A 27737-nucleotide genomic window follows, 5' to 3' on the forward strand; every position below is an offset into this window, starting at 1 on the left:
TAGGCAGACGCTTTACCATCTGAGCTACCAGGGAAGCCCTTCTATAAAAGGTTCTAATTTTCAGTCTGATAAAGCCTCCCCAATTATTACAGTAGTTCTCCCTTATCTGCAGGGAATACTTCCCAAGACCCCCAGTGGATGCCTGAAACCATGAATAGTACCAAACTCTGTATATGGTCCCATGATGTTTTTGACTAAGATTTTTCAACCTTACGATGGTATGAAAGCAACAGACATTCATAGAAGCCGTACTTGGACTTTTGAGTTTTGGCCCTTCCCCACGGGCCATCTGTGGTACAGTCCCGTCTTCTGATGCTGGGCAGCGGTGGTGTGGCTTCTCCCGTCAGCCATGCCATCTCGAGAGGAAGAAGCCAGCACACCGACAGACGGTGTTTTCCACTTTCAGTACAGCATTCCGTCAGTTCCAGGAGGTGTTCAACACCTGATTATAAAATAGTCTTTGTGTTAGATGATTTTGCTCAACTGTAGGCTCATGTGAAGGTTCTGAACACATTTAAAGTAGGTTGCGCTAAGGTGTGATGTCAGTAGTTCAGGTGTATTAAGTGCATGTTCAGTATTTTCAACTGATGATGGTTTTATCGGGACATAAGCTGAGGATCTGTGCTGTGTTTTTTTCCTGTACATAACTGTGATAAATTTTAAGTTATCAGTTAGGCACAGTAAGAGCTTAACAACAATAAGGAATAGTAAAATAGAACGGTTACGATGTTGCCGAACAAAATTTATCTAAAAAAGACAGAAAATTTTATTTGAGCCAAATTGAGGACTGTAACCCGGGAATGGCCTCTCAGAAAGCTCTGAGAACTGCTCCTCTCATTACACATAAGAGCACAGTTGTATCAGTTTTTGAGACCGAGGGCTGTACATTCTACACAATCCAGATCTACCCATACAAAGCAAACAGTGAGTGATGAGTCATGGTGGCCCCTTAGAAGATTAAGAAGGAAGGTTATCTCCTAAGGAGTTATCTCATTGATGCCAAGAGAATATTGCCTTTTATGGGCGAGCAGGTATTTTTGCCGATGGGGAGTTTTGGTCGATGTGTAAGACAGATACACAATATATACTAAAGGAGAAGGAGGAGGTCAAAGAACAGAGAAAAAAAATTATGTTTACATTTTCCTTGATTTGCCTTAGAATATGAATTTTTATTTCATGAACAATAATGTACTGTAATAAAAGTTATGTGAATGTGGTCTCTCTCAAAATATCAGGCACAAATTTAATGCCTTTTCCAGCATAACAAAGCACTTATGCACTGTGGCTGTAACTTCTGCAATTTAAGGTGCAACAGCAAAGCTAGGAGGAATTTCTTTTTCCTTCTTCATCATTTCCTGGGTGGAAGATTCTTTCTGACCATAGATCTTAGCAACCTTAGCATGTGAGTTTTTTCTTTCCTTATTAAGTTGAGAACGTTCACCTTTTCACTTAAAGGAAGCTCTTTACAGCCTCTCTTTGGCATGTCTGAGTTGCCAGTGTAACCACTCTTGTGCTTTGGGGCCATTACCAAGTAAAATAAGCAAGGATTGTGAGCGCAAGCACTGTGGTACCATGCCAATAACCCTGAAACCCATAGCTACTGAGTGACTAACGGGCAGGACACGCTGGAGAGAGGGTTGACTCACATCCCATGTGGATGGAGCGGGATGGTGCGAGGATGCCAGAAATGTTCACATGCCAAAAAAAAAAGCATCTTAGACTTGGCAAAATACAGCCTAGGAGTTTTCCCTTGTAAATTCCCTTTTAAATTCTGAAAAAAGTATAAGACACTTTCTTACCTCCTCCTTTGAAAGGGCTACTGGATCTATATAGTCTCTTTGAATGAAAATAAAATTTTTGTTTAGAAAAATATTAAGAATTTTATTACGTTTTTGAAAATAACAGTGTTGGTCCTCTAACATCCATAAATCAGGGTTGGAGCTCATGCCGCAATATCTTCAGAGTTCAAATCTCATATGATTCTTGTTATGCTAAGACATCTATTTCCAAATTGGGGCTTTTAAATGTGGGCTGTATTGTTCGAAGAGGAAATTGCAAAATTTAGCAAATTAGTTTATTTACGATTGTGCAATATTAAAATAGATCTATATGGAAATTCCCTGGCGGTCCAATGGATAGCTCAGTGCTTTCACTGCTTTGGGCCCAGATTCGATGCCTGGTCAAGAAACCAAGGTCCCCAAGCCCTGCAGCTTGGCCAATATATATATATATAAATAAATAAATAATATATATATATATATATGTATATATGATTGTTACCATTAAGGAAATATCGCAGAAAGCTTGGGGAGATAATATTTTGAAGCTATATTAGGTATCAATCTGCATATTTACATACTGGAATTATTCTCTTACTTTAATACATTAAGATTATTCTCTTATATTAATACATTATGTTGTATTTTGATAGGTCTTGCTTCTCTTCTACAACTCTTTTTAGAGAGATAATTCCATCTGTTTAGGCCGCGCTGGGTCTTCGCTGCTGTGCGGGCTCTCCCTGGCTGCAGCGCGGGGCTGCTCTCTGCTGGGTGCTGGCGTCTCGCTGCGGGGCTCCTCTCGCTGCCGGGCTCCTCTCGCTGCGGGGCGCGGGTGCTCGGGCTGCAGTAGCTGCGGCGCATGGGCTCGGCAGTTGTGGCTCCTGGGCTCTGGAGCACAGGCTCAGCAGCCTCCAACTCTTCTCGTTCACACTTTAACAATCTTATGTGTTCTTATCTTTTTTTCCAGATTACTCTCTTGGATGCGAAGCGGAGCATGAACATTGGGATATTTCTTAAGCAGTTTAAGAAGTAAGATGTTCGCACACATTTGAAACTTTGGTCACACCTCTGCTGTCAGCATCAGACTCTGGGTGTGAGCTGAAACGCTCCCTAATGAGGGAAGGTGTCCCTCATCCCTTCACACTGTTTTAGGCGCGTGGCTTGAGGAGTCACCAAGTGTGTGTAACTTTCTGCTGTTTTCCTCCATAAAAGCATAATCTAGTCGCTTGGAGTTCAGGGAGAATTGCCTTGAGGCATCTATTCAAGCCTGACATGTCAGGGAATTTATAAATGCACCTGAGGGGTTGCCCCGTTAGTGGAGGATGGACACGTGAGTCAAAGAGTGGTTAAATTCAGGCGTGCTAACGTGGAAAAGAGAGGGCTCTGGCTCCAGGAGGTTGACCGAACTGCTTTTCTTCTCCCAAAGAAGATGCCCGGTAGCTGTTGGCACTTTCAGCCTCTCTGGGATGCCTGAGGGTGGTTTTCTGTGGAAGGGACCTCCGGTATGTCAGGATCCCCAGCTCCCCGTGGTAGGGGGGCTGTTACGATCACTGACACAAAACCACCTGCCTGACAGGGAGGGAGGCGGGATGGAGAGGAGGGTGGAGGTGATTTGTTTTCATTTCCACGGGCTTGTGTTTCTCAGGCCCTCCAGCAGCTGAAATGGAATCTGATTCTTGTCTTTTCAAGGTCTCCTCCGTCCATCGTGGAAGATATCCATCAAGGAAAGAGTGAACACTATGGATCAGAGACATTGCGAGAATTTCTTAAGCTTTTGCCAGAGTCAGAGGAGGTAAGGAATTTGGGGCATGAGTTTTTGATGTTAAGAGCGATAATAAAAGCTTCATATTTTTTAGGAATGTCAGAACTCACATGGAATGATGCTCTTTTACCCAGAGCCCGAGTTTTCTCTTGTAACAGTAAAAAGTTACCCAGTAGAAAGAGTACGAGTTATGGAGTTAAAGAACCTAGGTTTAAATTGACTTTCCTTCCCTTAATTGGGAAAGCGGGCAAGTTTCTTAAGTCCTGTGAACTTTAGTTTCCTCACCTATAAAATGAGGATAATGAGGCTTACCTCATTGAATTGTCGAGATGATTAAGCCCTCGTTATGCATCTAACGTGGTACTTGGCACAGGGGAGCTCAATAAATGTTAGTTCCCTTTTCTGTCAACTAAGGTGATCTTTGCCTAGGGTGTACCTGGGGTTGTTTGATAATGCATGTTTTTTTTAAAAAAAGGAAAGACCGACCACTTTTGAATAAAGATGCTCTAAAAACTAAGAGGTAGGTAAATTGTTAATAGATGTTGTATATATTAATTGACTGAAGATGGAGATGGCTATGGTGACAATATAGTACCACAGTATAAGTAAAGTTACTGATTTTGGAGGGACTGAATTAACTGAATCTTTGCATGATTAGGAGCTTGATAGGATAAAAAAAGAGAAAAACAGTTTTGTAGAACCTTCCAAAATTGTGGTACTATTTCTGAATAAGGGACCCTTGAAAAAAATTTAGTGAAAGGCTAAATAAATACGTGTTATTTGAATAATACAAAGTCTTATAAAGTAAAAAGTGTAAGTTACCCTTTTCCATATGCTGCTGGTTCCTCCCTCCCTAGTCTCTCTCCTTTTCCCAGACATAATTTATGGAACTTGATTTTAGTGCCATTAATAACCAAAAAAAATGTATTTATGCTTTTTTCTTTTCCGTCAGTGATAACCTCACAATGCCAAACTGAGGGTCTTAGTGGGTAACTGGATGTTTAGGTATTCTGAGCTGCTCTCTTCACCTCAGGTTTCTGTTCACAAATTAATTGTAATTTTCCAAAGCCAGGATTAGTTAACAGCATTTGTTACTGTTAGTAAAGGGTCTTACAGAATTGAGGGTAAAATATGTTAGCTAACAGTTCACCCTGGATCCTACCTGCTGAACGCTCCTTAATCATTTTTGTGAAGAATGGCATTCCAGAATCTTTCTTTGTAATGGAACTAAATTGCTTTACAGTATTGTGTTTCAGATGTGCTCAAGACCTTTTATTAGGATGGATAGTTTTAATGAATTGAGTTTTTAAGAAGATTTGGTTGCTCTGGAAATCTTATTCCTGCTTGGGCATTTCTCATGCCTGCTCCTGAGCACTGCTCCTGTAATTCCTAACAGAGCTCTGAATTTCCAACTCAGTGGGAGTTAAGCGTGAGGGGAGGCTGCCAGCTTTATGCCACTGAAGAGGGAGGAGGTTAAATATGATTTCCTTAATATCTTCCTTCCTAATTTAAAAATCAGAGGCAATTGAAAATTAAATTTGAAAAATCTTCAAATGCAAAGGCTGTGGAAGACTTAGGGGTCTTCCAAAGAAGCAACTTAGCTGTCTGACCTCTCATGTTTTAAAGAACCCAGTGTTTTGAGTTGTGTGTGGGAATAATTCAGAGGGAAGAAGCAGTTAAGGACGAGGTGACCAAAACCCACCCAGCACTGCCATGAGGATCCCCAGGCACTCTCACCCGCAGACGATCAGCTGACCCCAGAGACAAGACAGGGTCCCGCTGAAGCTTTAGGGTCCTGCTGAGGCCTTGGGGTCCCGCTGAGGCCTTGGGATCCTGCTGAGGCCTTGGGGTCCTGTAGGGCCTTGGGGTCCCACTGAGGCCTTGGGGTCCTGCTGAGGCCTTGGGGTCCCGCTGAGGCCTTGGGGTCCTGCAGGGCCTTGGGGGTCCCGCTGAGGCCTTGGGATCCCCCTGAGGCCTTGGGGTCCTGCAGGGCCTTGGGGTCCCGCTGAGGCCTTGGGGGTCCCGCTGAGGCCTTGGGGTCCCGCAGGGCCTTCCCAGCCCCGAGACCCGCCGTCCCTCCCCCTGCAGGGTCCCCTAGGTCTGTGTATCTGACAAGTTCGGTCACACTCCGCTCGTTTACATTCCCGCCTCCTGGCCTTTGCCAGGCACACCCTCCTCCGGAGCCGAGCTTCCTGCAGGAACGCCCCAACAGTCCCCCAGGCTGCCCAGCAGCGCTCCCCCAGCCCCTCCCTGGGGGCTGTGTGCCTCCCCAGGGAGGAGCCACCTCCCATCCGCTGCCCCTGCAGGGACAGGCTCGCTTTGCTGAGTGCTGGGTGGCTCTGGCCACCCCCCGGAACCCCGACATGACGGGGGCAACCCTAGAGCCCCAGTGGAGGGCGGAGGCTGGAGAAGAGGCCAAGGAGGAGGCAGGGCCAAGTTAAAGAGGCTGAGGACTGTGGCAGAAATACGCTAATAAATGCATCAGCGGGCGCACGACTGTGCCTTGCTCAGCCCGTGGGGTACATCCCGTGCCCATTTTCAGCACGGGGGTGGCCATGTGCTGACTGCCTGCCCTGTGTTCCCGGCACGAGCTGGGGCTAACAGGGAGCGAGTGCTTGGCTCAGCTCTGGGCACACAGAAAGTCGGTAAATCATCCCCGTGGTGGCTGGCTGTATTTTTTTCATTTGATATTCACGGTGACATTGTAAGCTTCCTCGGGTGACAGACGAGACCCTGTCTGATGCCACAGGACAGACGGGCCCTGGAGGGCGAGGGGCTTGGCCTGACTCATCTAACCCTGGGCAGCTCCCAGGCCACCCTTGCAACCTCCCTCTGAGGACGGAAGGACAAGGGTTCCCCACCCCCTGGCTGCTCCAGGCCAGCGCCCCAGGCCTGCGTCACCTCCGCTGTCACAGGGAACCGAGGCACCAGTGTGAGTGTCAGCAGTAGCTGAGCTGGTGAACGGGACCAGCCGCCAGTTCACCCCCATTCATTTGTTTCCTGGTGTCCTCTGCCCTCCACCACAAAGCTTTTTATCTGGCACATTCTGTTCATCTTGCCTCAAACTCGTGTTTAAAACTTGTAGAGGGAGATGGTGGTGGTTTAATTGCTAGGTCGTGTCCAATTCCTGGCGACCCCACCAGGCTCCTCTGTCCATGGAGTTCTCCAGGCAAGACTGGAATGTGTTACCATTCCCTTCTCCAGGGGATCTTCCTGACCCAGGGATCGAACCTGGGTCTCCTGCATTGCAGGTGGGTTCTTTACCAAGTGAGTTCCCAGGGAAGAGGGAGATGGTAGACCCAGAAATGAAAGCATGTTCCCTGCCTGGGCCCCGAGGTGGGGCTTGACAAGGAGCCGCGGGCCGTGGCGGAGCCGTGCCCTATGCGGGTGCTGGTACCCCTCCACCGGCTTAGCGTCAGGGACTTGGGGCTGGAGGTGGTGCTGCTGTCTGTAGCAGCAAGCTGACTTGCCTCTCCTGATGTTTTTATCACTGCATTCTTACCTTGTTTGTTCACTCTGCTCCTGGGAGAGGAGAAAGCCCTGGGGTCTTCTGTTGGGTGGGTCTGCCGTTTGGTGGGAAACCCTGCTGTTTCACGGCCATGTGAGTGGACTTAGCCGGGATGAAGGAGGCCTGCTCTGTGGAATGCATGAGTCTTAAGGAGCAGGCTGTTTGCTGTTAGGGCAGAAACCGGGCAGAGCCAGGTCATAATGAGAGTCTCTTGGCTCAGCCAAGAAAACGATGCCTAACAACGTTTGATAAATGCTTTTTGATGGTGATGAGAATACACAATAATTACAGGGTTTGTCCACCTCTCTTTTTTACCTCCCTCACTGTGAAGGCACAGTAATCCCTCTTAATGAACATAAATCTCATTTTGAAATGGAATTAAGAACTGTATACATGGCATTTAAATCAAATACTATCTTTAGTATCACTATTCTCTTGAACTCCATAAACATTTTTCACTCATTATATAAGAGAAGGCAGTTAATCATTGTTCATTTACAGTTCAGCACATGTTTAATAGAAATATCTACCGAGTGTACTTAGCATGACCTGGTCTTGTGCTTCAGACAGGAAGCCGTGCTGTGATTCTCAGAAGTTTTGCCCATGCTACATATGTGGTTTTATAAGACACAGACAACTCCACTCTGCCCCTGCCCATATATGGTGAATCGTGAGGCTCTAGTTCAGGAGGGATCAGAATTCATCCTGTGGCTTTTCAGTTCAGAAAGTAGGCACTAGTTTGGGTTTAACTAATGCAGAAGTTCCACCTCTCCTTAAACTTAGTAAGGCTGAAAACAAAAAATTCACTTTGAGGCCCTAAAGGTAGGGGAAATAATGCAGTTCTATAAATGGCTGTTTTCTGCCCATTAGGAAGAAAATGTAGTCTTAAGGCCCAGACTTAATACTGGGGACGCTGAGGTGTGCATCTGCGCTGTTACCTTTTGCATTTCAGAAAAAAATTGATGCAGGTGTTTCAGTTTGGGGATCTTTGCAAATACTCCCTCCTCCCAGTTTTTGAACTGTTAATTCCTATTTTTCAAGAGGTTTAAAAATTAGGTTATTATTATGGGCACATAATAGTGTGAGATATTGGCACATAACATAATCCAGGGGTAGGAAAGAGAAAGCTTTATAAAGTGTTAGGTGCTTACTGGGAACAGTTAGCTACAAGGATAGACTGTCGGCTTTACTGTAGCAGTCTTTTTGTTTGTTTTTAATTATAGTTGATTTGCACTCTGTGTTAGTTTCAGATGTACAGCAAAGTGATTCAGGATTATACACATACACACATCTATTCTCTGTCAGACTCTTTTCCCATACAGGTTATTACAAACTCTAGCAGTCGCAAGGTGCTACTGACCATGAAGTGTTTCTGTTGGAAAACTCCAGTACAGTGGCCAGGAATGTGTTTGGGGTTGGTCCTGTTTTCTGTGTGGGGAAGGCACAGTTTGAGAACCTTCTATGCCTCCATCCCTCCTTGTTAGCTGTTATATTCCTGTGTCAAAACTCTTCTATTTTTTTCCTTTACCACAGTTGAAGGAATACGTGTGTATTTAATAACTTTTAGTTTAGTTTAACTTTTTACAGGACTAGTACATGTTCATTGTGGACATTTTCGGAAATAAAGATGAGCAGCAGATGCAAGTGATACTCACTATGATTCCATCACCTTGTGTAGATGCCTGGTTCATCTTGTTGTGTTTGCAGTATGTGCCTGGAGGGCTGGAGCATAGATGCTTCTTGTCTTAATTTATAGAAGTGGGATTCTCCTGATCCTTACCTGACTCTTTTTCAGAGGGGAAGATCTTGACATCTTTCAGTTGTTTAAGACATTTTCCTCTCTAGCTTCTTGCTGGAAAGCCAGTGTGTGCTCACCTCCACATCCAGTGATCCCTCCCTATAAAGCTGCAAACATGAAGGGGAACGTGACCTCTGAAGGAAGATCTGTGTTAGGCCCCCCAGTCTAAGTATCTTATATCCAAAGTACTCAAAATAATAAGACATTTCATTTGTGACTTAGGCTCTGCTATAGTAACTATATATATCGAGCCTCTTCTTTTTTTTCCAGACAGGAATCTCCCCTCCAGCTTATGACTTACTCAACATTTTCATCCTTGGCCTGATCTTTCTGGCTCCCTTAGTAACCCCCTGAGGACTCACTCCAGTGGCTCCAGCTCTCTGGTTTGTGTGGGGCTGTTTATACCCACATGAGTGACCCAGCTCTCCTCTCCCTAACTTGCTTGTTTGGGTTTTTTCTTTGAAACAACAAACTAGTCGATGACTTTCTTTTCTCTTTTCTTAGGTCTGCATTTTTGTTAATTTGAATTTAGCTCTGAAGTCCTTATTTTCTGAAAGGAATTATAAGATGGAATTTAAAATAATGTTGTATTTCAATCATTGGTCCTTTTTCCTTGACCCCCTTTTCCATTTGTCTTTCAGATAAAGAAACTAAAGGCATTCAGTGGAGATGTGGCCAAGCTGTCCCTGGCAGACTCCTTTCTGCACTGCTTAATCCAGGTGCCAAAGTAAGGACCGCCCATCACTGCTCTTGGCAGGGCAGGTTCTTAGGTCTACAGCGTCACACGCTACAGCTCTGCTTCTTGTTTTCCAGCTATTCCCTGCGGATTGAAGCCATGGTGCTAAAGAAGGAATTTCAACCTTCTTGTTCTTCTCTATACACAGATATGACGATTCTAAGGAACGCTACAAAAGGTGAGTAAATACATGATGCGTTGTGTAATTTGTTTTTATTAATTTTGGTAGCAGCCTATTTTTTAAAAACTGTTCAGTTGAAGAGTTGTAGATATGGAAAGTTCCATTTCTGATACACTCTAGAAAGGGAAATGATGTGTTACCAAGGATGGTATTTAAGGTTTAGCTCCATTTACTCCCCCCCCATTAATTAATTTAATTAGTTGACCAGTCAATTTATTAGCATATTATCCTCCAATAAAAGAAAGGCATTTCATCTCAGAAAGTGAGAGTGTCAGTCGCTCATTCGTCTCTGACTCTTTTGCGACCCCATGGACTGTCGTCCACCAGGCTCCTCTGTCCATGGAATTCTCCAGGCAAAAATATTGGAGTGGTAGCCATTCTCTTCTCCCGGAGATCTTCCCGACCCAGGGATCGAAACCAGGTCTCCTGCACTGCGGCAGATTCTTTACCATCTGAGCCACCAGGGAAGCCCATCTTTCATCTCAAGTTTAGGAATAAGCCTGCTGGTTGCAGCGTGCTCTTGTTCCTCTCCTGTATTAGCTTTCTGTGTGTGTATGTGGTTGTGTGTGTGCTGTATGTTGTGTGTGGTGTGTTCAGTGTGTGTGGTGTGTGTGCAGAGTATGTATGTGTTGTGTGTTCTCTCTGTGTGTGCTGTATGTTGTGTGTGGTATGTTCAGTGTGTGGTGTGTGTGCAGAGTATGTATAAGTTGCATGTTCTCTGTGTGCTGTATGTTGTGTGTGGTGTGTTCCGTGTGTGTGGTGTGTGTGCAGAGTATGTATAAGTTGCGTGTTCTCTCTGTGTGTGCTGTATGTTGTGTGTGGTGTGTTCAGTGTGTATGCAGAGTATGTATAAGTTGCGTGTTCTCTGTATGTGTGTGGTTGTGTGTGTGCTATATGTTGTATGTGGTGTGTTCAGTGTGTGTGCAGAGTATGTATGTGTTGCATGTTCTCTGTATGTATGTGGTTGTGTGTGTGCTGTATGTTGTGTGTGGTATGTTCCATGTGTGTGGTGTGTGTGCAGAGTATGTATAAGTTGCGTGTTCTGTGTGTGCTGTATGTTCTGTGTGGTGTGTTCAGTGTGTGTGCAGAGTATGTATAAGTTGCGTGTTCTCTCTGTGTGATGTATGTTGTGTGTGGTGTGTTCAGTGGGTGTGGTGTGTGTGCAGAGTATGTATGTGTTGCACATTCTCTCTGTGTGTGCTGTATGTTGTGTGTGGTGTGTTCAGTGTGTGTGCAGAGTATGTATGTGTTGCGTGTTCTCTCTCTGTGTGTGCTGTATGTTGTGTGTGGTGTGTTCAGCGTGTGTGCAGAGTATGTATGTGCTGTGTGTTCTCTGTGTGGTGCGTGTGTAGCCTGTGTGTATTGCGCATGCGTTGTGTGTGTCATGTGTGTATGGAGGCGCGTGCTCACAGCCGGGGCCCCGGCCGCCTGCCCGTCCCCGCAGACTCTGAGCCTGCGCCCTGCTCTCCGGGAAGCAGGGCTCCTTCCCTCCTGACCCCTCCCCAGCGGTGTCTCCCGCACCCCCAGGTCGCCTCCAGACGCTCACGTCTGAGAGGAGCGAGCCGGCGTTCCCGGTCCTTTGAGCAGCTTGCCCTCGTGGAAAGCCTGCTCAGGCCGCTCTGATGCCTCCTCCACAGAGTTGGGAGCTCGCTTTCCCGCAGGCAGGCAGGTGAGAATGCTGGCCGGAGCCGCCTCCTTCCGGCTCGGAGGCGGACTGGACTCCTGCTTTCCTGCGTTTGGCACCTGGGCTCACAGGCCTCATTCCCTCCTGGTCACTTTCTGCGTCTCTAGTTGTGGTGGTACACTGCTTGTTCCTATTGTTTTCCCTGCTTAGTGACTCTGACTTGTGTTGACATTAAGTCATATTTTCTTCGGCTCATTATCTTTTCTTCACTTAGAGAAGAGACTGGGAATTAAGAGCATTTTCTTCTTTCACTGTGGAGGCCTTTTAAAATTTCTTTCTGTACTAAGGCTAACGCAGCAGCTTTGGAAGGATTGTCTCCTCTGTTCAAACAGAGATGGAAGCGTGTGTTTTCATATTAAGCAATGCAAATTTGTGGGTACCATGGAAATGTTTTTTATCTGGTTACCCTTTAAAACCTGGCCTTCTTAGATAACACAGTATAGGCAGTGATCCAAGTGTAACTTTTTGAAAGTAATACCAGACATAATGGAGAATATTAACAATATCATAGATGACATTTTATTACCTATACCTACTGTAATTTTAGTAATTAAATTATCTCTTTGTCTTTTCAAATACATTAACAAATTTTAATATTGTTTATTTGTCTTGGTGGGTAATACAAAAGATTTATGTTTAAAGAACTAGTTTACCAATATGACAATGATTGAGTTCCTTTTGAAACCTTGAAGCCAATCCAAATAAAATGTTTAGTTTTGAATAAAATGGAAAGATTCTCTGGGTACCTGCCTCTAAGAGTTGGAGCTTTGCAAGTTATTTACATATCATCCCGGCCTGTTTATTTTGTATCTCCTCACAGCTCATCAGCTAAGCAAAATGCTGCTTACTATTCATTTTCATAGTCCGTAAACACAATTTCAAAGGATATAAAGGAAAAAATAAAGAAATAACTGTTGAGGAGATTATTCCTATAACACAGTATGCTGCTTTTCCTAAGATTTTTGTATTTTCCACTCGTTGAAAATTTTCATCCTTGAAGTATACGGGACACTTAAGTGTCATCCGTATTTGATTCCCAGTTTAACAGGATGGGCATCACCAGTAGCTGAGGTACATTAGATACACCGTGCAATGCGCTGCTTTGTTCGTGTCAGTCTTTTACACAACTTAGGGTCAGCATTTGCTTCAGACACACTTAAACCTGGGTGTGGCAGCTGTCTGACGTGTGTCTGAGCGGCAGGCTTCTCTAAGGTACTGTGTGTGCTCTTTCTGACAGAGCTGATGTCCTGTGAGGAATTGCACTCCATATTACACTTGGTGCTACAAGCAGGGAATATCATGAATGCTGTAAGTAAAGTTCAAAAAAATTTTTAAATGTTGCATTTCCGACTTTGTCTGTCTAAACATGTGTATATATGTTTTTTCTTTTGATTTGTCTTCTTTAGGGAGGGTATGCTGGCAATGCAGTAGGATTTAAACTGTCTTCTTTGCTCAGATTGGCAGACACAAAAGCAAACAAACCTGGGATGAATCTCCTGCACTTTGTTGCACAGGTATGTGGAAGTGATTGACAGAGTGTTCGTGCACCCCCGCTGGGGCCGTGAAGTCTTTCAGAGGTGTAAGGGGGCATCAAACAGTCAGAAGAGGGCATGGTAGATGCCAAGAAGTTGCTGTGTGCAGATTCCTGAGTTGAGTGCACCTGGAGTTACAGGGCTGGAGGGACGTGGGGGGTCGGGACTGGGCACAGAGGTGGGTGAAGCCGGGTGATGAAGGATTCACGCCCACAGGTGGGGAATTTGGATTTCATGCTTTAGCACTGGTGAGCCAGCAGTGGTTTGTACACATCATCATGGCATGACCAGGGATGTTTTTTCCCTAGGAAAATGAGGCAGCATGGGGGATGGGTTGGAGTGGAGAGAGAAGAGAAATAGGGGTGCTTCTTGGTGGAAGCTGGCGTTCATCGTTTGGGAGAGTTGAGAAGCCGAGTGGTGGCCATGGGATAGAGAGCAGAGGCCTGGGTGTTGAAACATTTCTTTCTAGTGTTGAGTCGACTGGAGTTTTGACCAGTTGTGTGTAAAGAGTGAGGGGTCAGAGCAATGAGAGGATGGATAAGTTCATTTTCTTTGTGAACTGGGGGTGAGGGAGCCTTGCCATCCACACAGAGTTTGGGGTCTGAACCCTGCCCACTACTTAGACACATGTGTGACCCCCAGATAACTAGTTACAAAGCCAAAGATCAGCCAAGGACAGTTCCCTGTTTGTTGTTAAATTATCTCAAATAATGAATTGTGCGGGCTTGTTTTTCCTGCTGCATCTCCTTGTTTTGACAGCAATCATATAGACATAGCTTAACCTGGCAGGAAAGCTGTGTTGCAGGCTTAAGTGTGAGCTTCTGAACAGGATGGAAGGGAGAGTCTTGACCTGTTCTTTATTAGCTGTACTTCCTCAGACGAGTTATGTAAGCCTTAAGTTCCTCAGTTTCTTCATCTAATGATGAGGGGCGGGGAGTGATAACCTCAAAACTCGGTAATTGAGGAGGTGGAGGAAGATAATTCCAGACTGTGCTTATTAGCTCAGTGTTCTGAATATAGTAAACTCTCCATAAATAATACACCCTATTATTACTATATTCTTCAGAAGACAGAGGGCATGTGGAACCTGGTACTCACTGAAGAGTCCATTTTCAGGGCATTAAGACCAGAAAACGTGTTCCTCAGCCCTGAGGTCCCCGTTCCAGGTGCTGTGTGGCTTGGTCCCAGCCCCTTGTGGGGAGGTTCCCTGAGTTGCACCCTTCATCCTTGCGTTCCTTTTGCCCTCTGAACAGGGGAAGGATCCAAACTCCTCCGTGGCCCATGCGCCGTCTCATTAAGCTCAGTTTGCAGACTGGTCTAACAGCTGCTGGTGGCTGGGTCACACAGAGGCGTCCTCGCAGGTGTGGTGGTTTTTCGGCAGGATGGATTGGATTCCCTTGGGAGTCGTGGGCCCTGCGAAGCCGCCGCCTCCTTCCACTGAGTTTTCACACGCGTGTGTTGTGTTTCATATCAGGATCAGTTGCTCCGGGAAGTTAAATGTTTCTTGAGAGTAGGAGATTTCTGGTCAGTCTTACTGAGAATGTCAGACTAAGTTTGTGTCTCTGTGAATTACTTTGACTGTATCAAGCCTTAAAGGGGGACAGTGATTTTAGGGTTCCTTTAAGCCCTGAAAAAAATTTCTCCATATAGTGGATAAAATTCCAGTTTTGTCCCCATAGAGTGAGATAAAATTCTGTTTTTGTTCCAGGAAGCCCAAAAGAAAGATGCTATGCTTCTAAATTTTTCTGAAAAATTGCTTCATGTTCAGGAGGCTGCCAGGTAATCAAGGAAGAATATGGTGAGACAAACATGGTTGGTTGTTTTTTTCTTAACTACCTTCTTATGAAAACTGATGAATATTTTACAACTTCTGGATTCAGGTTTGAACTTTTATTTTATTTTATTTTTTTTTAGGTTTGAACTTTTAGAAGTTTTGCCTAGTTGAACTTTCAGACCTTCCTTTCATTTGCTTACAGAGGTGTGTGTGCACCTTTGGAATTAGGAGGGTTTTGAAAAATTAATCTTTATTTTTAATCTAAAAAAAACCCTATTGCAGTTTATTCTAATGAATATCATCAGTGTAAAAATGTATGTATATGGATTAAGAACTTCAAATACCTCCACACCCAAAAGACAGGGCTCAAAGAACATAGCACTTGGAGATGGGATACATCAGTCAAGCTCTCAGGGCCCTACCTCCCTGATTCCTTTAGAATCTAACATGGTACGTTTACTTTCTATTGCATTAAAAGAAGTTGGAACCATATCAAGGGCTGTGAAAGGATTTTGTTTTAAATTAGTCACTCAGCTTTACAGAGAAAGTGTCTAACAAACATAAAGCTCTATTTACATCCCTATTCTTTGCTTCTTATTCTCATATAGATGTGTATTTTAACGTAGCTATAATCTGTGTATCGATTCTAAGTCCTGTGCTTTTAAATTTACAATACATACCCACGCATGTAAATGTTAAATGGTGGTAATGTCCCATAGCCAGCTTTTTAAGGAAAAAGGTCCTGATCTGTAGCTACTGCTGATTTCCATGGTATAAATACTGCTGCCATGGCTGACTTCAAGGTCCCAAGTGGCACTGTCGATTACGGAGCTGGGGAAAGATACCCACAGCCACAGCCGTGTCCCATGAGCAGACGCCAGCAGTCACCTCACGTATCAACCCAGCGCATGTCGTCTGCTTGTTATCTGAGGGACTCTATCCAGTTGGGACAGCTGTGAACCAGATGCACAAACACGCCAACCAGAGCTTTTCCAGCCCCGCCCACCACCGGCCTGCATCTCAGGGATGAGAATGTCTAACCATGGATGATATCTTTTTCAAAGTGAGAGGGTCGGTCCTAAGTGTGAACAGTTGATATAGTTCATAGTTACAGATCACCAGAGTGTTCCTCCCACAGAATGGGCATCTGCTAAGATGTAAACTGTTTTCACTTTTGAATTACTAAAAGAAGTTTGTGTGGAAATATTTTTTCTTCCTCCTAGTACAGAAATGTTTCTAAAAGATACACAGAAATAACGGTTCCATTTCTGGTCAGAGTTAGATGGGGAAGGTTAGCTAGATATTGTCTTAGGAAAAACTTACTAAGGTTTATTTGAACTGGAAATTGAAGTATGGACATAGGACATAGGCGGGTGCCAGTGACCAGTGGAGGTGGAAAACTGCTGTGTAAAGAAAAGTTAGAATTGACAATGGAAGCTTGAAAGCATCTTGATCTATGAACGTGCTAATTGAATTCCTCCTGGACTTAGGTTTCACCTGTTCACTTTCCCAGGTGACACGAACATCATTCATGCTCTATTGATCTCAGTGTGACATTTATAACAAAAGCCTTGCCAGCAACCCCACCATTTCTCTGCAGAACTCTTAGCTGTGTGTCCCTTCTCTCTAAGACGCAGAGGATGGACTCTGGTTGCTTGTGGCGGGCAACGTGCCGTCTGTTCAGTGTCTCTGCATCCCCGTTAGCGTCCTGGTTATCAGCATGTGCCGTCACCTTGCTTTTCATGGGTTAGGGCTTTTGTATTTGCATTTTTGTGACCAGAGGAAAGTATAAGTAAGTGAGTCCTGCTGGACGCTAATGCTGATGGCATAAAGCTGTTGAGACCTAGTTTATGAAAAGCTTTGCAAGTCCTGTGCTTTTGGTTATCTCTCCAGCAAGAACAAAATTACAGCCTGCTCTCTTTGAACCATTATGTGTCTTTAGGCAGGAATCGCCTCTTAGAAAAACATAGGAGGAAACTATAGAGGGTAGTAAAGGTAATTGCAGCAGCCCTCCCCTCTATTTCCAGGGTCCCGTTTGATATCCCTGGGGTGACCGCCCCCTCAACCCTGGTGCCAGCTGCCCACTCTCTCCTTTTTTCTTTCAGATTATCTCTGGACAACACGGAGGTGGAGCTGCACTCGCTCTTTGTCAGGACGAAGACTCTCAAGGAGAACATCCAGCGGGATCGAGAGCTGTGTCAGCAGATGGAAGATTTCCTTCAGGTGAGTGATTCGAGTCAGTCCCTCTGATCTCCTCAGTGGCCCTATGAGGCCACTTACGTTTGCAGGGCTGTGTTTGTGGAAGCAGCAGGTTCCCATTCATGTTTTCCCCCCTAAGCCAGTCAAAGGAACTTGATATTTCAGTGGCCAGTCTTATGGGGGCGTCCCCAGTGGCTCAGCAGTAAAGCATCTGACTGCAATGCAGGAGACGCAGGAGACCCAGGTTTGATCCCTGGGTCAGGAAGATCCCCTGGAGAAGGAAATGGCAGCCCACTCCAGTATTCTTGCCTGGAAAATTCCATGGACAGAGGAGCCTGGCAGGCTACAGTCCATGGAGTTGCTAAGAGTTGGACACAACTGAGCAGATGAGCATGCATCCTTTGCTGGATTGGTTTTCCGGCAGAGGATGTGGAATATGTCCAACCCTGAGCCCTCGGTTAGAGATGGGGGTCTCTGTTTATTTCTGCTTGGTCTGCAGGATGGCACCCACTCCCATGTGGACTGGGATCACTTATGCTTACGCTTGGCAGCTGCTGCCTGGCGACTCAGGTTTTGGTTTGAAAGCTCAGTTCTGGAGTTCCTGCCTCCCAGTTAAACTTCTGGATGCCAGAATGAGGTTCTCACTGAAGACACCTGAGCACTTGGGCTGTTCTTCCTTCAGTTGTTTCTGTGGAAGAAACAAGCTCCGTTTTGGCATGTTTTATAGGGAGGCAGGAGAGCACGCTGGAGTCAGTGCCTCCTACCACCCCGATCCACCAGCCCACAGGGTGTGGTGGGAGCTGCCCCGAGTAACATCAACAGAAGCCAGCAGAGTGGACCTGTTTGTGACAGCTCATCGTGACTCACTAATCACATAGTCTGACATACTTCTTTTATCTTCCGTATTTAAAAAAAAAAAAAAGTGGCACCTCTTCATGCTTTCAGTCTTCAGGAAATGGTGTGCTACTCAATTTGCCTTTGCCAAACAGATCTTGAAAGCTCGGTGTCAGGGCTTTGAGGCTTATGAGCCAGGATGCGTGAGGCAGGGCTGCCCTGGGAGGTGGGAAAGGGACCGTGTGCTTGAAGATCAGACCAAGGTCAGCCACAGCCTCCCTTGGTTTCCTTGAAATGAAGCCACATCAGACGCTGTGAGCTGCAGCTCCCGTCAGTGACCACCTGATTCTGTTTGGCTCTGCTGAGAGTTTGTTTTTATTATTAAACACGTATTCTGTATTTTCTTTCAAACATCACTGAACTTTCATTTTCCCTTAAAAGTGCACAGATTTTCTTCTCTGAGACAACTAAGTAGACATCACCACAGAATCACATGAACAGGAGCTAGGAAAACACTCAGCAATAAATAAGCCTGTTCAGACAAATGGAACGATCCAGGAATGTGAGGAGAAGGCCTGCCACACGTTGAGAGGAGCATTCCGGAGGCTTGTTTCTCGGTTCTTATATGAGATGTTAATTTCTTCTGTGAAATGGCAGCACAGGAAAGCTTACGATGCAGAGTCGCACACCCACACAGCTGCTGAGAGGCAGTCTTGTTTTCACTCTAAACTCATCTTCCTGGTACTCATTTTTATCTATGTAAGTAGAATATTCCATACAGCTACTTATTTTTCCCAAGTTTACTTTCTTTTTAAATAGGGGAAATACAATTTTTAATGTAGGTTAGGGTCAGGCCACAGAAGGCCCTGAATGCCAGTCTGAAAACTTTGCTCTCTGAGCCAGGTGGGGAACGATTGAAGGGTTTTTTAAAAAATCATTTATTTTATTTATCATTTTGACAGTGCTGGGTCTTCATTGCTGCTCTGGCTTTTTCTCCAGTTGCAGTGTGTGGGCTTTCACTGCGTGGCTTCTCTTGTTGCAGAGCACGGGCTCTGGGATGGGCGGGCCCCAGTGTTTACAGCTCCCGGGCTCTGGAGCACAGGCTGGATAGTTGTGGCAGACGGGCTTAGTTGTTCCACGGCATATGGGATCTTCCTGGAACAGGGATTGAACCCGTGTCTCCTGCATTGGCAGGCAGACTCTTCACTACTGAGCCACCAGGGAAGCCCCATTGAAGGTTTTTGAGTAGAAAAATGATCTACTATTTGCAGATCTGTTTCACATTTTGACCCTTTGGGTGAGAAGTATCAGGTGCGCTGGGGTGGACTTGACACTCCATAGCAGACAAGTTTGAGTTGAAAAGTTGGCTACCACAACTACCGATCTGTCATTCACGCTTTGCCAGCATTGCTTTGAACTTTTTCATCTGTGGCCCCAACCATGAGGGAAGAGTTCAGAAACTAGCTCTTGGCCAGTGACTCCAAGCATGGTGACTTTGCAGGCTCAGTTCAGAAGGCGTCACTCTCCAAGTCCTGGGCGGCCTGCAAGCATCCAGGCACTCTGCCGTCCCCACAGGATCTGACAATGAGATATCCCAGGTAGAGTAAGCTCCCGTGAAGGTTCCTGTCAAAGTCCTGTTTTTCTGCAGTTGAGCTGTTCTTGGCTAGGATCCATCTTTCCCCCTGTGCAAGAACGACAGGCAGAGATTTATCCTTCCATTAATACCCTTCCCTCCATGAAGAAAAACATAGCGTGAATGCACACACTGCCTCGGGCTACTGACTTAGATGGTTCCTTTCTCTGGCATTTCATTTCCTAAATAGTTTTGGTTTCCTACTACTTCTCGAAGGCATTTGGTGTGAGAATAGGGCTTTGAAAGGGGATGGTGCGTGGAGTGGATAGGAAGGAGCTCATCTTCTTAAACTTCCTCTTTCTCTTGAGATTCTCCTTTGTGTTCCGCACGCGAGCCCAGTGGCCGGGGGGCAGCCCACAGCATCACCATTGCCCAGGCCTGGCTCCCTACCCAGAAGAAGTTTCTCAAATATCAGTTTGGCCAAAAAGTCTGTTCAGGGAAAAAAACTTACAGAAAAACCGGAACAAACTTTTTGGCCAACCCAATTAAAGTGTGATTTCATGCAACCCCATTGCATGCCTTCTTCATAAAATCCTTGTTTCCCAGTGAAAAAGAAAGCACATGAGGCTTCAGTGTGAGCCTAACAGCGCTCATTTGGGGTTAAGTTTAAACCCTTCCAAACTGTGAATAAGACAACTGGTCAACACAAGAGACTTCTGGGGCCCTGAAGCAGACCCATGACCAGTGTGTGACTCAGTCATGAGGGCAGGAAGAACAGGGGCAGACGGGGTTTTCCTTAATGACGCCGACTCTATGCTGGTGCCGTGTGCCCAGTGACATTACAGGGGGACTCTGGGTTGGCGATAGCCTCCAGGTTAAAGCTCCTCAGCTCCTCTGGCTCCCCTCACACAGGGGTCCACCTTGCTCCCCGGAGTTTTGTTTGGGGTGACTCACTCCCCTGTCGGCTCTGGGGGTCCCGCTGTAAGATCTGAGATGGAGCCCCGGGCCCCTGGCGGCTGCCGAGCGCTCACCTCCACGTCTACTGTCTGTCCTTCCCCCGCAGTTTGCCCTGGAAAAGCTGACCGAGCTGGAGCGGCGGAAGCGAGAGCTCCAGGTCGAGGCCCACACCCTCATCGACTTCTTCTGCGAAGACAAGGACACCGTGAAGCTAGACGAGTGCCTGCAGATATTCAGAGACTTCTGCGTCAGGTTCAACAAAGCAGTGAAGGTACAGCTCGGGGCAGCTCCGCGTTTTCTGAGTTGTCTGGATTTCTGCCTCTCCTCTGCCCAGCCTGGCCCTGCCTGTGGCGGAAAGGGGCCTCGGTGGCTTCACAGCATCAGGAAGGTCTGGCCCCGGGGGCGCTGCCTGGCTGTCCCCAGGATTCCGGGCAGGCTCTGCCCTCTCAGCCCCGAGCCTTCCCCTGTTGGCAAGCCTAACGTGTGCTGCTCATTCCAGTGCTCGCTCTGATGCTCTAAAAGCGTTTTGTTCGTCAGGCTTGTTTAGGATGGCAGTCACGCTATTAAGGCATCTCTTTGAAGATCCTTCTGTCTTCCCAGGAGACACTTTCCTCCTTCAGGGGGACCTTTCTCGCAGTGGGGTGATCGGAAGGCCCCTTTGCCTGTCTTTTGAGCTCTGTAGCCATTGTCAGGGGTCGGCATCCAAGGAACCAGGCTGTCCATGGCCAGAGCAGGCTTCAGAATGCCCAGAGACTGAGGGAGCAGCTGCTGTCTGCACACAACCGCTGCAGCCTTGCCCATCAGCCTCCCATTCATAATCTCTGAGTTCATGCAGAATCCAGAAAACTCTTTGGGTTTCTTGACTTTGCACATAAAACTTTCAACTGCCAAGTAAAAACAGAATAACAGCCCACCAATTCAGGTGTTGATAAGGAACCAAATACCCCTGTGCGCCTCTTTTCCTCAATACTAAGCGCACGTTTGTCCACAGCTGACTTTCTTTGAGGGGCTGCTCACTGTCTCTGCAGCCCCAAATGAGTAGCTCAGAGTGACTGGAGTTCTCAAACCGCCTTTCTCTGTCTGCTGAAAAGGAGGCTGAGCCTGTGGCCACGTTTCCACTCCTCTGTCCAAGCAGTGAGGTCAGCAGGGGAGGTGCTGGTGGGGTGGTACTGGCCAAACTGGCCCTGAGACCTTCACTCCCAGTCGGAGTTCTCCACGCTTGTGAGGCTGCCTGGGTGACGCTCTCAACCCAGCTGTCCTGAGAGCCAGGAGCTGGCCCTGTGCGCTCCGCAGGCAGCCCTGAAAGAAGACCTGGGGACCCTGGGGAAGCCGAGGCTGCAGGAGGGGCCCAGAGTCCCCGGTGGTCAGAGCCAGAGGCTCACAGAAACTTGGAAGGGAAAGTGCACCACTTGGAAGGGAAAGTCCACTGTTTGCGGAAATTGATTTTCAAGTAAAAAGCACTAACGATAGCAGATTTGGATTGTGGGCTCCTCACATTTACGTGGCACGAGTATAGTTAAGGTGCAGGCAGTAAACTGTGTTTGGTGTGTGCATTTGTTCTGTTCGGTTTTGTTGGGGGAGGGCTGGCTCCTTGGGGCAGAGTGAAAGGCAGAACGGTTGATAAAGCAGATCCTCTTCTCTGATTGTGGGAAGTGTGTAGGGCACAAGGGACAGAGCCTCTGTGGCATTTCTGGTGTTTACCAGGGAGCATTCAGAGATCACAGGCATCTCTTAATATCCTGAGTCTGCATTTCTGCATCCAAATCCCTAAGTAGAATGTGTGCACATGAGTGTGTGTGTGTAGATATATGTGTATATGTATATATGTGTACAACACTGATTCAGACTCCTTTTAATACCCGTAGTATTTTTCTCTCTGTGCTTAAATGGTACTCCTGGAAGTCCCTTCTGTTTCACCCTACTTAGAAACCAAGTTGCATTTCCTGGGAGTTGAGGTCATGGACAGGTGTGCAGTCACAGCCCACACTGAGCACAGTGTCTTGACTGGAAGTTGGGCCCCAGGTTCCAATGACCACCTTAGGCAGATGGTTGGGGTCAGGCCTGGTGTATCCCGGTCATGCCCACGCAGCTTGAGGAGAACAGAGGCCTCCAGGCTCCTGGCACGTGCACCTGCAAACACAGGCCGTCTCCCTCAGTGAGTGAAGCCCGTAACTCAGGGCTCTCCTCCAGCCAGTGTCTCTCGCTGGGGTGTTCGGATAGCTAGCTCTGGAACTGCACTCGGTCGCCACGTCTCATGCATCTACCCCCTCTCCACCCTGCCTTCAGGACAACCACGAACGCCAGGTGCAGGAGCTGAGGCAGCGGCAGCGGCTCAAGGAGCTGGAGCAGAAGCGGCGATCCTGGACAGCGGGGGAGTTTGGATTCGGCCGGAGCAGCAGTGAGAATGATGTGGAGCTGTTGACCAAGAGGGACGCGGAGGACCTGCCCCCGTTTCTTTGCTGCAGGCCCCCCACCACCCGCCGCTCCCGCCTCTCCCTGGACACCATGGCCGACCGGGAGCTGCTGAACTTCCTGGAGAGCTCCATGGGCAGTCCTGAGAAACTCAAGCCCAGCAACTCATCCCGGGGCTGCCTCTGGCAGGTGCCACCCGACAGAGCCTGCAGGGAGCCTGGAGAACCAAGGGGCCAGGACTCCAGCCTAGCGCACAGACCTAGGGTCTTGGAGGGCCAGGAGGAAGCCCCCCACCCCACCACGGCTTGGCCGAGCTGGCTCCCTGCAGCCCACCCTGAGGATCCCGCCTGCGCTCTGCGCCGCCCTCGGCGCAGTGGGGTCAACACCCTCCGAAAGAGGAGCAGCGCACCGGTGGGCATGGATCCTGTGAGGTCCTCGCCCCCACTCTCACCATTGGCTCTAGGGATTAGGGAGCATGAGCTGGTGACCGGGCTGGCCCAGTTCGACCTCCAGGCTCCCAAGGGCCCGGAGGAGCCGGCCGGGCTGACTGGGAATGACTGCAGCCCAATGGAGCTGGTGTCCGTGAGGGGTGAGAGCCCACAGTCCCTGGGCGCCACCAATAGCAGCCCGACGCCTGTGGGCAGAGGTGCCCAAGTGGGTCCCGGCCAGGGACCTGTCCCCCAGGATGGCGGTGCAGCCCCTTATGAGCCCAGAGGCACAGCTGCGCTCTCTGAGGGGAGCAGTGACCCTGAGCGTCAAGATCCTGGGCCTCTGTTCTGCATCTCCGACACCAGCGACTGCTCGCTGACCCTGGACTGCTCTGAGGGAGCCAACTCCAGACCCTTAGAGGGGGACCCGGGCGAGGCGGGCGATGGGGAGGGCTCCATGTCCCCCGGGGCCTGGGAGATGGGCGGCAGTCAGGCCTCCTCCAACCCCATCTGTAGCCTGACTGCGGAGGCTCCCGCTGCTGCCTCCACCCCCGGCTCGGGCTCCGTCTCAGAGAGGAGCGAGCGGGAGAGCTGCAAGGGCGGACCGCCCAGGGACAGGCCGGCCAGAGGGAGGGAGGCGCCGGCCCTCAGGAGGAGCTCCCCCAGAGAGGCTCAGCCGTTGGCGGGGCCGTCCCGGGCCGGGGCCGCCCGGCGGAGCGCAGGGCCAGCGGGGCCCGTGCGGCCGGCGGGGCCCGTGCGGCCGGTGAGGACGCTGACCGGCTGCGAGAACGAGAGCATGCGCAGGGTCGTGCCCATCTCGCGCGCTGGCCGCGCGCCCCCGGCCCCCAAGGGCAGCCCCCGCGAGGCCCCCAGCGGGCCCGACCCGCCCCCGCCCCTGGCGCGCCGCAGCTCCATGCGGGGGACCTCGGACGCGTCGCCAGCGAGGCCCGCGACGGCGGCGGCCCGGCCCGGGAGGGAGACCCCCTCTCTGCTCCGGAGCTCCTTCAGGAAGCCCAGCGCCAAGCCCCTGCGCAACGTGCCGCGGCCGAAGCCCGAGGAGGACAAGGCATGCCGCTCCGGCGCCCAGGGCCCCGATGGCCCCGGAGATCCGCCCTGCGCCCAGCCGGCTGCCAGCGTGCCCCGGGGCCCGGCCGCGGTCCCCAGCTTCGCTCGCAACACGGTCGCCTCCTCGTCTCGAAGCCAGAGGCTCGACCCTCCTGCTCTGGTCAGAGCCCCCGGCCTCACGCGGACCATGTCTCAGCGGCAGCTGAGAGTGAAGGGCGGCCCCGAGGACAGCGCCCCCAAGGACAGCGGCGCCCTCCGGCGGGCCGGCAGCGCCCGTACCCTGCGGAAGGGGTCCGAGTGCGCCGAGGGCCCCAGGGCCGGCGCGGAGACCCCACCGAAGGGCCGCGGGGCCGGCGAAAGGGCCTCCCTCCGGCTGAAGGAGGCCAATCGCGCGGCGCTGGGGAAGGGGCTTCATCCCTTACGTAAGTGAGGGGCATCCGCCCTCCCCGCTTGCCTTTTGGGGTTCGGTTGGTGAGGACTGACTTGTGCGAAAGGCCGACCCTAAATGTCTGTTCCACATAGAGCCCCCCGCTGGTGCTACCTGCCAGTGCCCCTGAAGGTGTAGCCTGCTGGACCCACATCCCCGCTGGACCATCGGCTCCGCATCGGCCAGGGAGGTGGACCTGCTGAGCCCCGTCCTGCAAACACAGAGACCCGTGGACGACTCAGACAACGTCGTTGTCTGACTCAACATCATCTGATGTTCTTAGGTGACGAGTAACAAGATTTCGGGGCCAGTTTTTATATAGCAGTGACATTTTTTACTGTTATAAAAATTAAACGTTGTTTTAGTTGGTTCCTTTCACAGAGTGAAATGCCTCCCAGGGGAAAAATGATGAAGGTATTTTTTATCTTCCTAGTTCCCTGGCCTCAGGGTTCCACCTGCCCGTGCTGTGCATTGCGGGCAACTGGACTTCTGCCAGAAAGCCTTTGGGTGTCCTGTGGTTGCCACCGTCTTCCTGAAGACTGTTCCTTGCTCATCTCCACCTGCTACCTTTGGTGAGGTGAACAGGAGGGAAAGTGAAACTGGTGGACAGAAATCTGGTGCTCCCCGTGTGTTGGGACTGTGGGGCTAGCCTCCCCTGTAGATGGGTGGCCACCCCTGGGAGAATGCTGGAGCTTCCAGAATTTAGAGGTGCCATATTTTGATGGAAGGTCGTCAGGACTGATCAGCTGAGCACATCTTTCCCGTTCTCTGTTTTCTCATTTGAGTATTTGTTGTAAAACTGAGTGAAGGCTGCTATGACTTGTGTTCACTCTAGTTCCTCTAGGGAGGAATAAACCCAGACTTTCTCCTTTGCTAATGTGACCTGGAGCCTGGAGAGAAAGAATCACTTTCTCTCTCCATGATATTTTTAAATGTTGATGTCTGTTCTTTGGTACAGTGGTTTTAAATCCTGAGAAAAACCAGGTCAAGTTTTAAAATCCAGACCAAAATTGAAATTGCTTTAAGAAGACTTTATACTATCAGGAAAATTTTGAAGAAAAAAAAAGTAAGGCTTCATTCAAAAGAGAAAAACATACTACTCGGTTCCAATTTCACTGTTTCCGTCCCAACTAGCTAATTGGGAAGTGGGGGAATTCTTGAGACATTTTTATTATTTAAAAACTGCCCTTTCTCCCACTTTTTCACTTTTGATCACTTATTAGTGAAACTTTGTTTTAGATCTGACAGCGGGAGGTGGATTTTGGCAAATATAGTAATGTATTCCTGGTGAATCCATACGGTTGATGTTACAGTCTCCCTGCTGTAGAATGTTGCCTTCCGTCCAAATCAATTAGAAACTCTGAGCTTCCATAAGTCAGCTAAACTGAAAAGGAAAACAAGGCACCTGACCACAAAACCTCTTGTAAAAATAGCCCTGAGTAGTATTTCCAGGGCTCCACAAAGATGGTTGTGAGAATCCTGAGCCATTTTCACCATCTCAAAAGCCTTAAAAAAAAATCATGTATTTAACCATGCAGACAAACCTGTTTGAAACCTAGGGCCTATGAAAGAGGTCAAAATTTGTGGGTTTGTGGGTAGTGCCAGGGTTGTGGCTCCTTGGGGAACCCTGGAAAGCAGGGTCCAAATCCCTGTTCCCTCACTGATGCGGTAAGGCTTTGGCAAGTCACTCCCTCTCCTTAAGCCTCTGTTTCCCAGTCTGCATAAGTGGGGGCATGGCCTCTGCTGTGGTCTTCAAGGGTTCTGCCAACTCCCAGAGTCCAAGTCATCGTGAATAGCCAAGAACTCATCTCTGCCGTGGGATCAGCTTCCAGAACTAAACTCCAGCATTTCCACAGTGGAGGTCTCACATAAAGGCTTGCTGAGAAGAAAGCACCTTCAGAATGAGTTGTTGCTTTGAAATCTAATAAGCTGAGTTTCCTGAGAAGTGGTGTTTTGCTTAGCCCTGTGGACCACTTGTATGCATCTGTATGAGCAGGTGATCATTCTATTACCTTTTATTGGTAGTAAGCTTGGAAAAATAATTTAAATATATAATGCAGAAATGTAAATAATTTTATATATAAATTTTAAGATGAACTGAATGTATTTAAAGGTCCATTTATATGTTTGTTCTTTTATGTAATGTGTAGTTTAATAAAGTTCATGTTTATGAGATTTGTGTTTTCTCCTCAATTGCTTCTGTGGATGTGGGCATGTGACCCCGGTAAGAGAGTGCATCATTTCCTGTACAGAGAGAAGGGTGGAGATGGGGTGGACAGGAGGTGCCAGAAGGTTGGGATAGAGCAGCCAAAAGTCTCCAGAGCCAAAATCAGCTGTTGATGTGTGTCTTCTTAATAGCATAGAACCTGCATTTAACTGCGCGGGCCCCGGGAGGGGGCCTTGCACCACACCTGGGATGCAGGCATCCATCTGATATGCGGGCCATGCATGGAATGTTCAGCACCTCATGCACACTTGCATTATTCCATGTTGTGGGCCAACCTTTGCGCAATCTCCATGGGGCCGGCAAGTCTGGATCTGCTTCTGTGCGCTCGCGTGTGTTTTTTCTCAGGACGCTATTGGGAAATCACAGCTCACCTCTGTGGCTGCCTCAGGAATAAGTAGAGAGGGAGGGAGGCGTGCTTTTATTTGAAATGCAGTATTGGTTTGAAAAGAAAGGGGGATTGTGTGTAAGATGAGACTCATCCCTTGGGATTTCCTATCAAGTTTTAGTCCTAGCTGCTCTCCCAATTTAGCTGACGGGTTAGAAGAAGATCCTGGGGTCAGACAGCAATGGATGAGAGAGCAGATTATGTCCTTGTCTTGCTTGTGAGGTGCTGCCCCGTAGACATTTAGAGCCTGGTTTTGCCTGTTGGAAGCGGTTTTTAACATTGGACCCCTCCTCTATCATCATCCCTGTGGTAACTGGGCTTACTGACACAAACCAGAGCGAGGCCTTTTATTTCCATAGTGGGTCTCAAGTAGTTCTCTTAGCGCTTTCATTTTCTCAAGGAACCTGTATTCTAGTCTTCCTTCTAAAGATTCTCATTGAAACCCAGGGACCACAGTTTCCTAATTGTTCAGTCTGC

General features: G+C 48.2%; 1 protein-coding gene across 6 annotated transcripts in view; it reads left to right on the top strand.

Moving 5' to 3' along the window:
• FHDC1 (FH2 domain containing 1) overlaps nucleotides 1–26821 on the top strand; it is a 41017-nt gene extending 14196 nt beyond the window's left edge. For 5 of the 6 annotated variants that reach the window (XM_043902627.1, XM_043902629.1, XM_043902625.1 and 2 more), the window contains exons 3-13: nucleotides 2746–2807; nucleotides 3468–3570; nucleotides 9488–9573; nucleotides 9660–9760; nucleotides 12685–12755; nucleotides 12854–12961; nucleotides 14688–14758; nucleotides 16859–16976; nucleotides 20423–20587; nucleotides 22603–24643; nucleotides 24744–26821. In XM_043902627.1, the coding sequence (XP_043758562.1) occupies nucleotides 2746–2807; nucleotides 3468–3570; nucleotides 9488–9573; nucleotides 9660–9760; nucleotides 12685–12755; nucleotides 12854–12961; nucleotides 14688–14758; nucleotides 16859–16976; nucleotides 20423–20587; nucleotides 22603–24643; nucleotides 24744–24778 (2961 nt within the window). In that variant the 3' untranslated portion in view covers nucleotides 24779–26821. Of the gene's footprint in view, nucleotides 1–2745; nucleotides 2808–3467; nucleotides 3571–9487; nucleotides 9574–9659; nucleotides 9761–12684; nucleotides 12756–12853; nucleotides 12962–14687; nucleotides 14759–16858; nucleotides 16977–20422; nucleotides 20588–22602 lie in introns of all 6 variants that reach the window. The other variant, XM_043902631.1, reaches the window with a different exon arrangement.
• Nucleotides 26822–27737: the final 916 nt, after the last annotated feature.

This window comes from Cervus elaphus, chromosome 5, assembly GCF_910594005.1.
Source record: "Cervus elaphus chromosome 5, mCerEla1.1, whole genome shotgun sequence".
Taxonomy (NCBI): Eukaryota; Metazoa; Chordata; class Mammalia; order Artiodactyla; family Cervidae; genus Cervus; species Cervus elaphus.